The sequence below is a fragment of the Centroberyx affinis genome, unplaced genomic scaffold (genome assembly GCF_046629955.1).
Source record: "Centroberyx affinis isolate AG114_WGS23_722 - 3 ecotype Tasmania unplaced genomic scaffold, CSIRO-AGI_Caff_v1 ptg001289l_1, whole genome shotgun sequence".
NCBI classification, from domain to species: Eukaryota; Metazoa; Chordata; class Actinopteri; order Beryciformes; family Berycidae; genus Centroberyx; species Centroberyx affinis.
Window position 1 is genome coordinate 356413 of NW_027279795.1, and position 16619 is coordinate 373031.

At 40.8% G+C, this 16619-nt stretch overlaps 3 protein-coding genes across 3 annotated transcripts; 2 read left to right on the top strand and 1 right to left on the bottom strand.

Annotated features, from left to right (window-relative positions):
• Positions 1-4920: 4920 nt before the first annotated feature.
• cldn35 (claudin 35) lies at positions 4921-5610 on the top strand. The gene has a single exon (XM_071525329.1). The coding sequence runs from the start codon at positions 4921-4923 to the stop codon at positions 5608-5610; it is 690 nt and encodes a 229-aa protein (XP_071381430.1).
• A 588-nt stretch (positions 5611-6198) lies between these two features.
• On the bottom strand, positions 6199-8692 carry airim (AFG2 interacting ribosome maturation factor). The gene is made up of 4 exons (XM_071525330.1): positions 8197-8692; positions 7793-7972; positions 7242-7360; positions 6199-6685 (listed from the first exon to the last, which is right to left on the bottom strand). Exons 1-4 carry the CDS (start codon positions 8463-8465, stop codon positions 6645-6647), a joined length of 609 nt encoding a protein of 202 aa, XP_071381431.1. The 5' UTR covers positions 8466-8692; the 3' UTR covers positions 6199-6644.
• A 133-nt stretch (positions 8693-8825) lies between these two features.
• On the top strand, positions 8826-16393 carry cdca8 (cell division cycle associated 8). Its single transcript, XM_071525328.1, has 11 exons — positions 8826-8900; positions 9193-9285; positions 9712-9840; positions 11403-11443; positions 11681-11756; positions 12204-12277; positions 12455-12537; positions 12979-13077; positions 14048-14177; positions 15335-15421; positions 15628-16393. The coding sequence occupies exons 2-11, from the start codon at positions 9195-9197 to the stop codon at positions 15661-15663; spliced, it is 846 nt and encodes a 281-aa protein (XP_071381429.1). The 5' UTR covers positions 8826-8900; positions 9193-9194; the 3' UTR covers positions 15664-16393.
• Positions 16394-16619: the final 226 nt, after the last annotated feature.

A 16619-nucleotide genomic window follows, 5' to 3' on the forward strand; every position in this document is an offset into this window, starting at 1 on the left:
TTGGAAAGAAGTAATTGAGAAGCTCTTGTGCCCAACACACATAAATACCTAGTCCACCAATTAACACCATGGCCTCTACATGTTTTGTGTCACTAGATGGCATTCTTTACCAGAGAAAATGGGCTCACTTGATTACTAAGGACACTGACACAGCCATTCCCTCTCCTTGTTGGTCATATAAGTACAACTGAATGAGACATGGATGTCTCAAAGCTCCTGTCTTGCCCACTGTATTGATAGTGTTTTTAAAATATTTCATATTGTCACAAATCTGTAGTTACAGATTGGATATCCTTGTTTTTGTGTGTTTGTTTCGTTAAGCAGTGTGGATGCAGTCATATCGGCATCTTTTTCAAGTGAGCCCAAGCCAAGAATAACTCTTTCATTCACATTTCACTTGTTCCTATTTGCTGTGAGGTGACAGTGCTTACCACTGCCACCACCTACAATAATATTACATTTTATTTACATGTCTAGCAGTTCATGAGCTTAGAATTTTGAAGTTCAATCAGGGTAGAGAGTGCTGAGATATTGAGCATCAAAGATTTGACAGTTCTTAAAAATAAATCAATTTAACACCACAAGCTAAAATAAAGAACTAAAACAAACCAAAAAAGATAATTCCAAGCTTAATTTATGAAATGTCTTACAAAAATGCATAAAAACAAGAATGCATTGAAAAGGAGATAAGAAAAAATTTAATCAAAAGAAAAAATCAAAACAACGTTCAAAAAGTGGGATTAAAAACATTAAATAAAGGCACATCTATAAAAGTGTGTTTTAGGGGGATTTAGAAATTGGTAGTGCATTGGCTAGTGAAGCAGGGTGTTTCGCAGTCCTCGGTCTTGCTGGCAAAAGCCCAATTACCTTTAGTGTTTAGACCAGTGACTCTCAACCTTTTCCATATTAAGGACCCCTAATTTTGTACACATTAGGGCCACAGACCCACATCTGAGAATATTTTTATTGTTAGATATGATTTTGTCAGAATTCCATGACGATCTGTATTGTAGGCAGAGAGATAACAGTAAAACTATGATCAAAATAGTCATTCTTCTACATTCTCTAATTGTATTAACTTCTTGTAAATGAAATAACAGTGAAGTTTAACAATTCATCAGTTTGCTGGGGACCCTCTGGAACCCCCTCAAGGACCCTTGGTGGTCCCCGGACCCCACGTTGAGAACCACTGGTTTAGACTGGTCAGAGGGGACAGTCAGGCTGTGCTGCGGCACACAGGACACTAAAAGGTCTGACGTGTAGCTCGGGGCCAGAGCTTTCTATGTGATCAGCAAAATCTTGAAATGAATTCTAAATTTAACTGGTAACCAACCTCAGCCAGCTAAAACTAATACTGTATGTAGTCTCTTTGTGTGGCACCAGTTAAAATCCTGGCTGGAGGTGTGAGAGACTTTTGACTGAGGCAGGAATTGAGAAGCAGTACTTTAAACAAGATGGGACAAAACAAAAACAAGGCAGCATACAAAACATGACAACATTAATGAACACTGATGAATAATAATATTCATCTTTATTTATATAGCGCTTTTCAAAACAAAGTTACAAGGTATTTCACAACCAGGAAAAAAATATCATAATATAAATAAAATAAAAGTTAACAATGGCAAAGATCACTAACACGGAAAGAACAATCAGGTCTATAACCGTAAAAAAAAAGCCATATGGATAAAACAAAAGGATTACAGAGAAAAGTGAAAGAATACAGCATCTGAAAAAAACATTTCATGGTTGGCAGCTCTGGAGTGTTTATTGACCATAATTTGGTTAATGATCAATATTATTAAGTGTTATTAACATTGATGTTTAGAAGCTATTGAATTGAACAACCTTTTGTGTTTTGTTGCATAATTTCATAGGCTGTAGTGGAGGTAATTAACAAAAATAAAATAATGAAATAACTCGGTTGTTTTATTTCACAAAGACTGATAACAATCATGTATGACTAGACACACAGTACTTAGATATGAAATTAGTTTTCACATTGAAAGTTTTACTAATTCTGACAGATCTGTCATTATCCAAACATTTAAAAGCTTATTTGTCACTGAATGTTGCACCTACACCTGGGTGACTGGGCAGCCCTGCCTGTTTGGATCCTCTCCTGTGGCCGGCGATGACAGCATTTCCCTTCCTGGAGCCTCGGCCAAAACCAGGTCACACAGTCAGCTGATACCAGTTCTCTGGGACAAATACACTAAATCAGGGTTGTTGACTTTGGTGGTTAAAAATTCACTATTTTTGCACGTGTGTGTTAGGTTCAGTGTTCTCAAAGAGGGTCCAACCTCAGCCAGCCTTTCCCCATTTGATGACATTAACACATAAAAATGACTCCAACTGAAAATATCAAATATTTCTGTTTCAATCTCTCTGTTTATATTTATATTCTGTCTCTATATATAAGGTGTTAAGTGTAGTGTCACTTCACTACAATCCTGTATTGGACTTGCACTGCTATCAGCAAATACACATCCTACATCTGGCTGTTTATTCATTCGCTCTGGATAGCCATCATTGGTATGTGTCACCTTCCCCTTTTCTGTCTCCCTTTGTGTATCATCCCCGCTCCTCTCCCATTTCCTGTGTCCCGGCTTGTTGTCATGACCACCGTTGCCAAGGAGAGCGGAGGCTACACAAGAAAGGAAACCTGAACCACAGATCTTGTTGCCATAATATTTAATTCATCAACACATTGGCACACCAAGGTTCAATGTAATACAGATGGAGGGAGAGCCTTCAGGGGTAGAACAGAAATTTCAGAAGAGCAAGACAAAGAATTTCTCTCAAATTCTGTAACATACAGAATATGATTTGTTGTGATAGCAACATATATTGACCATAACTATCAGAACAATCTCTGTATGTACTATTTTCACTCTCTTATTGTTTCATTTTTTGTATTGTGCAACTGCTATTTTCCAATAGATAGGGGAAATTATGTGAAATTACACAGAAAATGTAAACAAAACAAAACAAGATTAAACTAAAAATGCAATGTTGGGTAAAGTGTCAGAATTTCCTCTTTGTCCAGATGCCACTGCTCCCTGTTACACAATAGAGTGTGACTCTGTACCTGCGTCCTGTGTATTTCTCCTGTGGCTTTTCAACATTGCAGCCATGCTCATCATTGTCACAAAAAACACTCCACCTGTGCCCCCCCCCCCCCCCCCCCCCCCATTTTTAAAGCTGTTTCTCCCTTTCACTGCAGTGTCGGACAAAAAGGGGGCGAGTGAAAGCTGTTTTTTGTGAAAGCTCATTTAAAGTGTTTGTGTGTGAGTGTGTGTGTGGTATGGAGCGTGTAAGCCCCATTGTAGAGGCCCCCCTCAGATTGTCTTTGTGTTAATGGATCCACCTACAGACCTCGCTCTGTCTCCATCCATCCCTCCCTCCTTTCTTTGTTGTCTCGCCCTCTTTTGCTCCCTCTGTCCCTCCCTCTCTCCCTCCCTCTCCATCCCCTCTGTCTCTCTCTTTTTCTAGCCACAGTGTTGTTGCTCTCACAGGTTTGACGTTGGTCCACACACAGCGGTTCTGAAGATGGGAGAGAGAGAACTGATGCTCTACTTATCCAGAAGTCTGTCCAAGCGGCCCAGCTTGTTATTTATACCGTAACTGGGACCGGACTGACCTATTTGGGCGGTGCTGTGTTCAGAGCGGGGTTGTAGGGGGGGGGAGCAGGGCGAGCGGCAGCCAAGTCTGAAGTGGCCTCGTCAAGGCTTGGACCCCGGTGCGCTTATTGTTAACAAGAAGACACTTCAGCTGGCAACAGCAGCAGTGCCTGATGATTAGGTCTGCTTGCTTTTATCTCTGGAAGCCTGGGCTTTTCTTTCTGAGGTAGAGACACTGACTGACATTGTGTTCAGCTAAAATCCAATCCAGTAAACCAGCGGAAGTTTGATGTGATTTTTGGAAAGACCGGATCAAATAAGTGACTGGAATATCCTCTTTTCCTCGACTGCTTTTAAAGGCTGATTGAATCATCTGTGTTCACGTTTTGTTCATCTCAAGCGGACCTCTGTTTTATTCAGTCTTTGAGGACTACATTTTGGATTGTGTGTGTTTCTCTCAACTAAAACATATAAACATCCATTACTTTGTGTATTTTGTGTAATCAAGCATCAACATTTTCAGCCTCGCTGTGACAGGATACATCCACAGCAGCATCGGTGGCCTTGAATCGAAGTATCAGGTTATATCGGTCTGACCCATCTAGGTAAGGCAACACCGAACCAGGACAGTAATAGACACTGAAATACTCTGGAACTCAATAATCATCCCTGGGCCTGCTGGGTTTGAGCCAGGTTAAAGGCAAAGGACCACTTACACTGGTGCTGAAAAAAGCTGGCTGAGATCCATTTCATCCACAAGGCCGAGACTCTGCTCACGCTCGATCGATCCAGCATCGGTGCGCTGCCACAAGTGGCTGCACGGCTATCAGCTGCTCAATAATTAATTGACTCAAACTCAGGAATGAAAAGAGGGAGAAAGTGTGTGTGAGGCACGGATCCTTTCAAAAGGTGAATGACAAAGGTGGAGAGGAAGCAAACAATTACTTCTGGAAAACAGAGAAAGACGGGGAATGGAAAATGCGTGGAAGTGAAAACGTTTGACCAGATGCTAAACAGAAAAACAAAGAGAAAAAAGAAGTGGCTGTTGACATAGTGACCTTCGCTGAGACGTCAGGGCAAGGACTGGAAGAAGCTGGAAGAGGGCAGGCAGGAAGGGGACAAGTACACCGAGGGAGTGGACTTTGTAGATCAAGTGAAGTCAATAAATATTGTGATTCCATTGTAATTGTAGATCTTGTTCAACAAACAACTGTAGCACACAAAGAGGAGGATCAAGTGAAAAGAGAAATCGATAATCACTGGGGAAAAGCTGCAGGTCTACAGAGAAAGTGTCATCATGGTGAACACTGGCATGCAGCTGATCAGCTTCACCTGCGCGGTGACTGGCTGGATCATGGCGATCGCAGTGACGGCCTTGCCTCAGTGGAAGGTCTCCGCCTTCATCGGCAGCAACATCCTGACCTCAGAGATCAAGTGGGAAGGGATCTGGATGAACTGCATCTACCAGACCACCGGTCACATGCAGTGCAAGACCTACGACTCCATGCTGGCCTTGCCTCCAGACATCCAGGCGGCCCGGGCCCTCATGTGCGTGGCCATCTTCATGGGCTGGCTCTCCTGCACCGTGTCCTGCTGCGGCATGAAGTGCACCACCTGCGCCGGGGACGACCGCCGGGCCAAGGCGGGCATCGCGCTCTCCGGCGGCGTGCTCTTCATTCTGACCGGCCTGTGCGTGCTGGTTCCGGTTTCCTGGACCGCCAACACCGTCGTCCGGGATTTCTACAACCCCAACGTACCCATAATGCACAAGCGAGAGCTGGGGCAGGCCATTTACCTGGGCTGGGCGGCTGCGGTGATCCTCATGATCAGTGGAGCGGTGCTGAGCAGCACCTGCCCCCATATGGAGCGGGGTGGCGGCTACCGCAGGGGCTACATAGGCCGCAGCTTCGCTAATTCACCCGTCTTACCGCCAGATCCCCCAAAACCGATCACATCCAACAGTGTCCCCTTGAAGGAGTATGTATAGGGAGAGAAAGAGAATGTGAAGCAGCAAGAGTCCAATGAGAACGTAGATAAAGACAGGAAAGAACATCAATGATGAATGGGGTGGAAGTTAAGATTTGTGTTAAAAACTGTTAACTTTGATTCTTTTCCGCATTTACCTGTTCTAAGTTTTAAACCTGTGAATTTCAAGTTATGACTTATGAATTGGAGATTCCTATATTTATATATTTATGTATTCAATCAATCATTTTGCTTATTTTGTATATTTATCTTTTCCTAATGTTGAAATTGTCTTCAATACTTAATAACTTTTATATAATATTTGTTTGAAATTTGACCTTTGCTGCACTGTGATTTATAGTAGTGCCTGGAGGAAGCAATGATTCATTGCCTATTTTGTGAAAAATCGAGAAAAACACTTTCAACATCTATTCAACAAACACTTTAAACGTATCACTGTTCTGTTTGCTTGTGTTGTGAGGATTGCAGTGATTTTTTCAACAGTTCTTCTGTGGCGATGTCATTACCTCTCAAATTTGTCACATAAAACCTTGATTGAGTTTGCATAAATCAAAATTGTGAAATAAAAACAGTTTCTTAAAGAGTGTTTTAATAATTACATCGTGAGCCTCTTTTTCCTTGTGTGTTCTGGATTTTTCTCACAAATACACTTTGGTTTGGGCCATTTGGGTCATCACAGGTAATACAGTAAACAGCATCAATATTAAACTATGAAATGACTTCACAATGTTGTTTTTGTAGACAGAAACATTTGATATCTGATCTGCAGCAGATCACATCTCTTTAAATATACAGTGAATACAGACATTTTGTACCCATCATCAGATCAATTGACATTTTACCTGGCCAAATACAAATCCAGTCCTCATCCTCATCCATGGGCAATATGTCAAATAAATCCAAATGCAATACATACATCCAATGTATACATGTAGATGTACTCGTTTTTGTCTGTCTTTTCTCTTCAGCCTCTTCACAGAAAGACCGTCAGATTCACAAACTGGAGAGTTTCTCACCCATGTCCTTTTACTCTCTTCACTGGGACTCCATAAAAAAAGACACTTTGAAAAGTGTATCTGAAATGGAACACAGAAGTGATTAGTCAACCTACAAATCTAAAGTTAACATCATATATTATATCATAAATATTATATATAGTGATGTTCAATACATTGCAGAAGTTATTTTGTGATGAAGTGTTGTAATTTAGATTATTAGTGTACCCACATTCCTTCAACCTGCCTCATTTACTTCAAACTCAGTTAGGGATCTCCTACATTTCCCAGAATGACTTTTGTCAACCTCCACAGAACGAGCCTCAAGTTGTTGCTTTCAATAAAAGGTGGTCATATAGGCAAATAAATAGCTTCAAAGTGTGATCATTCAACTGTGGGTTGTATGTGTCAGTGTGTCAGTCTCCACTGTCAGTGGAGAAATTGGTACCTCTGCCTCTTTTATGTTGGATTTCATATTGATTTCATGTTAGCAAACATTTTGTAACAGTATGCACCACCTTTTTCAAACTGCATCTCACTTTGGAACAAAACCCTTCACATAGGATTAAGTAATTGATATCTTGACACAGCAACATTGCAAATATGTACACAACAACATTATATGGAGGGGTTTTACCTGTGATGCTGTCCTCTCCACTGGGCGACTGTAGGGACTCCCATCTCTTGGGAGCAGATTCCAGGAGGGAGAGGTCATCGGCTCTCAGACTCTGAAGCAGAGTCTTCCTCCTCAGATATCTCAACACATGGCTGAGGAAAACAACCGCTCTCTCTTTCTCTCCGTCCCATTAATACACATATTCTTGAGTTGTTATACTTGTGAGGAAATTCCGGTAATTTACATTACTTCCCCAAAACTCTAACTTCAACTTTTGAAACCATGATCCTAAAAATATCACTTTTCCAAATTAGGCCCTATAAAATGTCCTCAACAGTAACTATTGTTTTCTTGTGGACCCTTTTAGAGCTAAAAATACACCTCAGTACACCCACAGGAAAAACAGTTTTCTCCTATTTTCTATGCTATTCATCAGGGATCAGTATCAAAAACAGGAAAAGAGCAGGAAAACATTTATCTCCAGGTCCTAAAAAGTATGTCACAGCCCTGAACTGGACTCACAGCCCAGATTTTAACACAAACACCGGTCCAGAGCTGAACAGAGAGGATACTGTTGCCGATAGTGACGCTCCGCATCCTGCAGCCACTCCAGCATGTCGGCGACTGATGGGGCGGAGGCTGACCGCTCAGTCAGGGTGAGCAGATCCAGACTGTCTGTGTTCTGCTCGTACAGCTGGAAGACTCCAGACACCTGGTTACTGATGGCATCTCTGACAGACTGGAGAGAAGACCTGAGAGAGAGGGGGACAGAGACAGAGACAGAGAGAGAGAGAGAGAGAGAGAATAAAAGGGGAGCAAGGTCTCAGCTGGATAGTCAGACATTATACAACAACATTGCACTTAAGGGATTTAGAGGCAATAAATTAAGTGCAGAACCTAGACTGTATCCACTAGATTGCAAGTAATGCAGCAAACCACACACACATTTTGTAAGCATTTTGTATTTTGTGCTTACATTTTCTCATTTAGTTTCCCCAGGACTGTGTCCGTTGCTTGTATGAGCTTGAAGTGCAGTCGTTCCTGCAGGTCAGGGAAGGCGCTGAGCGGTGTGTTGGAGATCTGGACGTTGGAAAGCGCTCTCAACTGCTCTGCTAAATTTCCCAGAGACACCATCAGAGGGCTGCACTCAGCCAGCACAGACTGCCATAGTTTCTGATTATTTTCCAGACTTTGGAAGCTTTTCCTCAATGCTTGTTGAAGTGACAGCAATGCAGGCTTGGACATTTCAACTGGCACATTCAGACATCAGTTCACCCAAGAGGAAAGCAGTGAGATAACGTCATGTAGGTACAATAGATTAAGCTTATATTTAGAATTTTGTGTCGGTTGTGGGAATAACGGCTTCCTCCCAAAAGCGAGGCAAAAAACATACACGAGGCGGCCGCTACGCTGTTAAAATCAGGCTACCTTCGCTGCTATCAAAACACGTTTCTACCATATTGCTGAACTCCTTTTCCGGTCTCCTGATGTAAACATTGACGTTCTGCGACATGATAGGTCGAGATGGATTTTGTCCTGACGTGAGGCAAGGAAGCGTTCTAATTGGCTGATCTAACATATTGGCTCCTCCCTGCGCGGAGATTTGAAATTAACTGCTTTGTGGAGGGAGCACCGAGTAGCCGAAGACTGTTAGGTAGTTAGCGAGGAAAAGATAATCAGGTAAAAAATATTTACAAAATATGTATCAAAATGTGTACATAGTGTGTTGTTTTTTTACCTGCTTGTTTGGATGAGTGAAATCGACAACAAAGCAAGTCAGCCAACTAGCCAAACTAGTCATTTTGGTCGTAGCACTCGTAACGTTAGCGTTAGCTTGCTAGCCAGCTTAACGCTACCAGCCAGCCGCATTTTTTGCCAATTTCACTTTATATCGCTTACCTAATTTATGAGTGTTATTATTCTGTGTTGTCAGCCAGCAATTTCATTTAACTTTCTCTATCTATCCATTCAGATATGGCTCCGAGGAAAAGGACAACCAAGCAACGTAAAAACAACCCCAAGGTGGCCAAGCTGGAAGCCTTGCTGGAGGACTTCGACAGCGAGGGTAACTGATTATATATATAACGTTATCTATATATCCAAATGTGTTGCTTAGACTTTAGAGTCAGGGAAATCCACCTATGGCTACGATGCACTGTAACAGCATGACATTATTAAAATGTATTCAGTGTGCTGGCCTAGTGAACCGGGGTTGTTAATTAACATTGACCACAAGTCCAATACAGATAAATGTGTATGTGTATGCTACTTTGGTGGGTAACCAACCATCAATTGGAAGTCATGTTCTATTACAAAATCTACTTAACTGGAGAAACAGTGAATGTGACTGAAGTTTGTGACTGGGAAGCGATAGCCACTGTGGCCAGTGAATAAAAACTTCCTGCCTTGTCTAGTTTCCTGCCCTACTCTACATTCACATCAGTATCGTCAATTACAAATCCACTACTAACACTTGTTATTTTTTTCACAGTGAAGACCAGAGTAGGGCAACTGAAAGAGAAGAGAAACCACCTTTTGAAAAGTGCTGACAACAGCTACAACATGGCTCTCATCAAACTCCCCAAGGCTGTCAGGATCATGAACTGGTTGGACCATTGCAGTAAGTTGACATAAAAACCCTCATATTAGTCTTGTGAAACCTTGAGACATGTTATGACCTTGATGTATAATCTTAAAATTGCATTGGCCTAAATGAGAAAATAAGTCTTCTTTGTTTCATTCTTGAATCACTTTAATTTAATGATTTTTGTTCAGCAACAGTGAAATGCTTCTAAAAATAAGTACATGCCACCCAGATATTTGAAAAAAGGAGCACATGTGTATCTCTCTGTCTGAGACGATTCGATATGTATCTCAATACGTGATCAACGATCCGATTCATGTAAGGTACATTTTACGCAGCGAACGATTCGATACGATTCAATTCAGCCCCATTTAGATGCGATACAATATGAATGTGATATTATACGATGTGATTCAATATAATGGAAAGGCTCCATTTTAATTCTACTATGTACATCCTTGACACTGGTTGCAATAAGAAATCTATTAGGCAGGCTTAAATCAACAGAATCCAGTTACAGGAGAGAGAAAGATTTACATTGAAATGGTTCCTTTAAATGACCTGATGACATTCTACTTGGGAATCTAATTTGTTGTTGATCGTAAAAAATGTGAAAATCTGTCAACTCAGGATAATACTTTCAAACTGGCCATGGTGTTTACTGATAATGCATTGCTGCAGTGTTATATACACTAAAACAATGATCTTCTAGGCAGGGAGTGGGCTATTTTAGGACCACCTGTGGTAATTTGTAATTCCTTTGCAAACGATATGCCACTCTACATTTTTCAAATACATTTCTGTTATGATGATAGCGCTAATATTACTGGAACTACCTGCAGATGAAGAGGGTGAAGCAGGTAGGCTACACTTTCTCCAACAGCAGATCCGTGGTGCGGTTTGGTGTGGGTCACAAGATTTGTCTCACGGCTGCTCAGCAGCTTCTGCAAACTGCCACACTGTTGTCTGCCTTTCTTATTTAAGTGGGCACACTTGGGGTTAATAGACATTTGGTGGTGCATTATATATTTGTTTCTCTGTCGTTTCACATTCTCTGATATTTTGGATTCTCAGTTCGATTCTCGTCCCTGCCTGAGCGAGGGACGAGAGGAGCCACCTCCCTGCTCACAGACTGGCAGGCAGCAGGCAGGCACAGACAAGCCTAGATAGGGAGAGAGAAACACACAGTGCAAAACTAAATTCATTCAATAGACTGCTACAATAATATTTTATGAGATATGCGTCATATTGGGCTTTACCGATACAGAAATGCCTCCATCGATTCAGTTGCGATTTGCCCTCAAGGTTTGACCGATACAACCGAATAGCTGTAGCTGTATCTTAAACATTAAGATCGGTGCATCGATTAGAATCGGTGAATTGTTACACCCTTAGTATCTTGGCAATCAAAGTAAGGATGGGAATTTTCAGGTTTCCCAGATAAGGATCCAAAATTGTCTTTTGCAGGAATTTAGGAACACATCTGCTCCTGTTACCATGGAGCACTGTGTATATTTTGTAAAATGAGGAGCAGCATTTGGGTTATGTCTGTTAGACAACAGCAAAGTGAAAAGTGTCTCCCGCTCCTCTCTCTTTAGGGTCAGAGAAACCCAAGTCACCTGAAGTGGATGACTCAAAGGTGAGTCGATTATCCATCTGTCTCATATCATGTACCTTGGATCACAGCCTATGTCACCAGTTTCAGATTCTCTGTGGCTCGTGCAAGTGCAGTCTGTGTTTTGTTAAGCGTTCAGTCGCTTCCATAACATTTTGATATTTTGATATACTGTATAATTAGACGCTCTCATCTCAACCTAGTCAGAAAATCACTCACTTGCTGTGATGTCATTTTGCCTGTCTGTCTGTCTGTTAACAGAGAGAAGAGGAAGCTGCTAAGGTTGAGAGTGTCCTGGCGGAGGACCATGCAGTCCTTACTAAATCAGTCAAGAAAAGTATGTTAACACCAGCTTTTGTGTTTCCCTTCCAAGTTTTCTTAAATTAAACGCACAAGTTTATCAATAAACTTGCAGGTAGGAACCCTGCTTTTCCAGTTTTTAAAAAGTTTGCAAATTTATACAAAATTCAAAAAGTATGAACAATGTTCAGTCGTGATACATCTATGACTACCAATTTTGTAAGGATGTTGTCATTTCATATAATGTCAGCCTATGCAGTACAGGCTAGTTGACAGTCATATTGCCCAGTCACTATCGCATGCATCATCACTGAACATGTCCAAAATTTTCATATGCTGCCAAGAAATCATGGTCTGCAAAAGGTACAGAATTTTCAAATGGTAAATGTTTAGGAAGCTTGTTTCTAAAAAAAGAAAAAGGAAAAAAAGGAAGTGGGATTGAAAGAAGGGATGTAATCCTGTTGATCTTGTCTCCAATTCACAGCATCAAAGAAACAGACTGGAGCCAAATCAAGTTCAGAGGATGAGAACACCCCGAACCAAAACACAGTGAAGAAGGTAGTTGCTGCTTTCAATAAATACACCTATTACAGAAGCAAAACATAGAGTTTGAGAACCCCACTTGCCTAACATTTACTGGTGAAAAAGAAAGATGGGCAGTGGATGGTTGCTGTGCGATATAGTTGATGTCCTTTTGCTGAAAAGCAGCTGTTTAACTGTAACTTCTTGATTCAGGTGAAAACTTCAAAGAAGCCACCACCCACATCAAAAAGAGCCAAGGCTCTGTCAGTCAGCAAGCAGAACACCTCTATCAGAAGGTAAGACATTTATATTTGTATCTAACAAGTACAGGTTGGAGGAAATCTGTGGGGTTAACCTTTAATTTGTATTAGTGGATTGGATTGTTGTTTTGTTCTATTTTTGAAGCACAATCTTTGTAGATGCAATGCTCCCAATGGTAAGAAATGGAGATAGAATTGCCGATACAAGTTTCTATTGTCCTCTTAATCACATTTCTTACAAGGAAGCTGGAAGAGACCCAAATCTACTGATTGTATTTCATGTTAAAAATGTGTAATTATACATTAAAGGATGTTACACAGCAACTGATTCCAGCTGACTGATCTGATTTCATTCTTATCTACATCTGTGTGAATGCCTTGTACCTAGCCACAGAAATATTAGACCTGTAGTCATCAGTACAGAACAGACTTTCTGGTGTGTTGCTGCTATACTAACACGCCTCTGTCTGGATTCAGATCGAACAGGAAGCCTTTGGTCACTCCTGCCAGGAGTGTGCTGGACTCTTCTTTGTTGATGGGCTCCACTCCCCTCGTCACCCCAAGATTCGACCCAAGGTAAGCATGATAGTTACAGCTACCCTAGGCCATATTTTCATGTAAAAATACTAGTTGTACTACTAGTCTTCCCACTACTACTAGAGTGTCCCATTCCCACTAATTGAGACGCAGTATATTCACCCTGTTTGCCAAAATGAAATTCTGGTGTTGTTGGCACAGGAAGTGAGTAGTGACAAACTGAAACTTCAGAGCGAAATACAAACTGTCTACTCGCCTAAACAGCAGCAAGCAGCACTCCGTCCAGAGAAAGCTGGACTCCCCAACATTAGATCTTTTCCTCTCTCGTCTCTTTGGTATAAAGAGATTACAGACCGACTGGATTGGTAAACAGGAGGGAGCTGTGTGCAGTTCACTGATGCACGTTACATGATTTCAGTTCAGGTTCAAGTTTCAGGTTTCTAACTCTTTGCCATTTGGCGCTACCAGCGTGTTAAGTTACCTAGTGGCGCTTTAAGTTTAGTTGGCACATCTAAGTGTTTCTTTTTTTTTTTGGTCACTCCAGTAGAAATCTGAATTATTAATCAGTGCCTCCAATACCCCAATACATCTTGTATCCATTTCTTGTATTGAATGGCCTCCAATAGTTTCTTTCCATTGTTGGTATAACGCTGCACCATGTACATTTATGTGAGTTGGCCGTTACAGTGATCCTGATTCTCAGAAAACTCTAAAGCCAGGGAAAGTCTTGATATTAAACAACAACACCTCAAACTATTGTTTAATATTTTAAGTTGATCTTTAAAGCAGTAGCTCCTTAGCTTTAATGGCACCAAGTGGATTTGACACTGGAAACATTTTCTCCTCACTAATTTGAAATGCTGTAATGTGTCAACTGGTCCTATTTACTTTCTAAGTTCTTGGGGAGATTTTTGTTGTCCGTGTTTTCCTTTTTTATATAGGGACATGACGCATTTGTGTAGTGAGGATACAACAACAATGCTCACCATTCTCTGCTTCTTTTCCTCAGGCTTCCCAAGACCCCTGCGGTGAGAATTCCCCGCCACAAAGAGAGAGTCTACAGCATTTCGGTCAACGGCTCTCCCATCGCAGCGGGCAACGAGGACATCGTCATCAACGTCCCTATCGGCAACGGAGAGGTGAGATGACGTTCTGGATCCTTCTAGATACTAATTTATTTAAGTATTACATTAAGTTTTATTTTAAGCAGGCAGGTCAGTAAAGGACAGATTTTTATTTACACTGACAGATTGCCAAGAAAGAAAAGACATCTTTCAAGGATAAGGCTGGTGTTTTTTAATGCATTGCTTACCATCAACAAATCCTATGAAAATAACAAAATCAACAATGCGTTTGCTCTACTCCCGTTACTTTCTGACTTCCCACGTCCCGCTTTTAGCCGTCAACCCGGAAGTCATTGGCTCCAATTGTAAGCTAAAAACCTTGAAATATAGTTCGCAAAGACATAGTTTCAATTTTAAAAAACACTAACTGTTACCACGAAAAGTCAGGTTGTTGTAGTTATTACCAAATCAAATTCAAATGGGAACAAATTCTTCATTACGCCGGGGACTATTTTCAGTGCTACGGAACTACTTTCCTGAGATCGCAAAGTGTTTACAGCCGGCTTATTAAGTTGTTTGAGGAAAAAGTTGGCCGGCCCGGTGCATCGCGATGATGAAATATGTTGCCCAGAGCAATGGCATGGCTCTTTGACATGTTTTTAATCGTTTTTTAATACAATGGAGTTCTATGGCTGCATTGGGCACCGGCTACATGGACGAGACTTACAAAAGTCATTGCTGATTTTGTTATTTTCATAGGATTTGTTGACGGTAAGCAAAGCATTAAAAAACACCAGCCTTATCCTTTAAGGACAGGGGTTTGGGATTAGAATAAAACCATTTTTTGCATGTAATTCTGAATCTTCATCGCAAAATTTGATGATATTCTGTTAAACAGTTGCTAGAAAGAGTGGGAACCTGATATTGACATGGGAAAGTTAGGACGATATGGAGCAGCTTGTGGCGTGGGGTTGACTTTAATTTCTCAGCATTATAATGTAATGAAGTACAGCAAATTGAGGATGGCACATTAGTGTTATTTCTGTATGTGGTAATGAGCAGGCCAGTGTTTATGTTTGCATGTGACCGGTATGTATTCCAGATGGACTATAAGCCTATTGACTAATGGGAAGGAAACTTTTAGAATGGGCTTGTAATCTGCTGCAGTGGCTGGTAGATTAGATAATAATTTCACAGTCTAACTCCATTTTTGTTATGTTGTGTTGATCCAGAGCATTCAGCTGCTGGCCAGTGAGATGGACTCAGTGGATCTGTCATTACTGGATGAGAATGCCCTGAAGAGCATTCGGCTGCTGCAGGTATATCGATCAATACTGTAGATCAACATTTCACTAGCGTCACTACAGAGGAAACATCCTTGATTTTTTTTTTTAACATCTGTGTGTCATGCTTGGGTGAAAAAATACAGGGAATAAACCTGTTTTGGCTGAAGTTTTAGTCTAGTTCCAGGTATGACATATTTGCCTTTACATTTATTCTCATCTTTGTTTTTCCTCCTTGACAGAATCGCCTCACAACACTGTGTGGATCGTCAAAGTGACCCGACCGACCTTTTGGCCTGTTGTTGACTTGTACAATACTTTTTTAGAATTTTTATCTTTATTTTAAAGCTTCATTTCCTGTGTCATATACATATTTTATGGCTTTTTTTTTTAAAGAATATAGCTGTTTCTGGTTTCATGGATATGTCTTATCTTTTCCATTGATATGGTGTTTTGATTTTGAGAGATAACCTAAATGTCTCCTTTTGATAACACAAGTTATGGTTTTGCGTTTTACTGTACATAGCTTTTTGTTTTGTTAGATGCAACATGTTCACTGGGATTCAATGAATGAATGAAAGCTGTCAGATGTGTAAATGTGGTGAAAGTGGGGTGAAAACCTTCAGTTGTTTTAGATCCTCTTGCTTACTTTTGTCATGTCTTGTGATGAGCCTCACAAGCTCCAGGACTCCTGGATTTCTATGGCTATTTTCTGCAGACTTGTTCTAGGATTAGGCTTAATCCATGTTTGGATTCCACTCTGTCCTCTTTTTGTCCTGTTGGCCTGTCAGACTTGTAAAATCTTGATGTTAGTTACTCTACAAGCCTCATGATTTGTAAGATTATTTCAGATTGAACCATCTGCACCTGTACTTTGTAAATATGATTTATGGTCCATTCTTTCTTCTTGCTGAAAATACACTTTCATCCTACTCTGATGTGTCTCAGTCACTGAGTTGCACTGTTGCAGTTGTCTCTGTTATCTCTTACCTAATCCCATGGTTGTAAATCAGTTATTGCACTTTGTGTTGCTAGTACATATATTACTGCCTTTTCCAGCAATCACTTGAACACAACATGTTTATGTAAAACTGAAGGATTTTTACACCAACTCTATATTTGTGTGAGATCGTTTAATTAACATTAAAACTTGTCCATTTAAGAGTTTGGGTGAGTAGCTAGAATCCACTGAAGATAGCTATACTACTGCAGTAATGTTACACCTGTATATGTA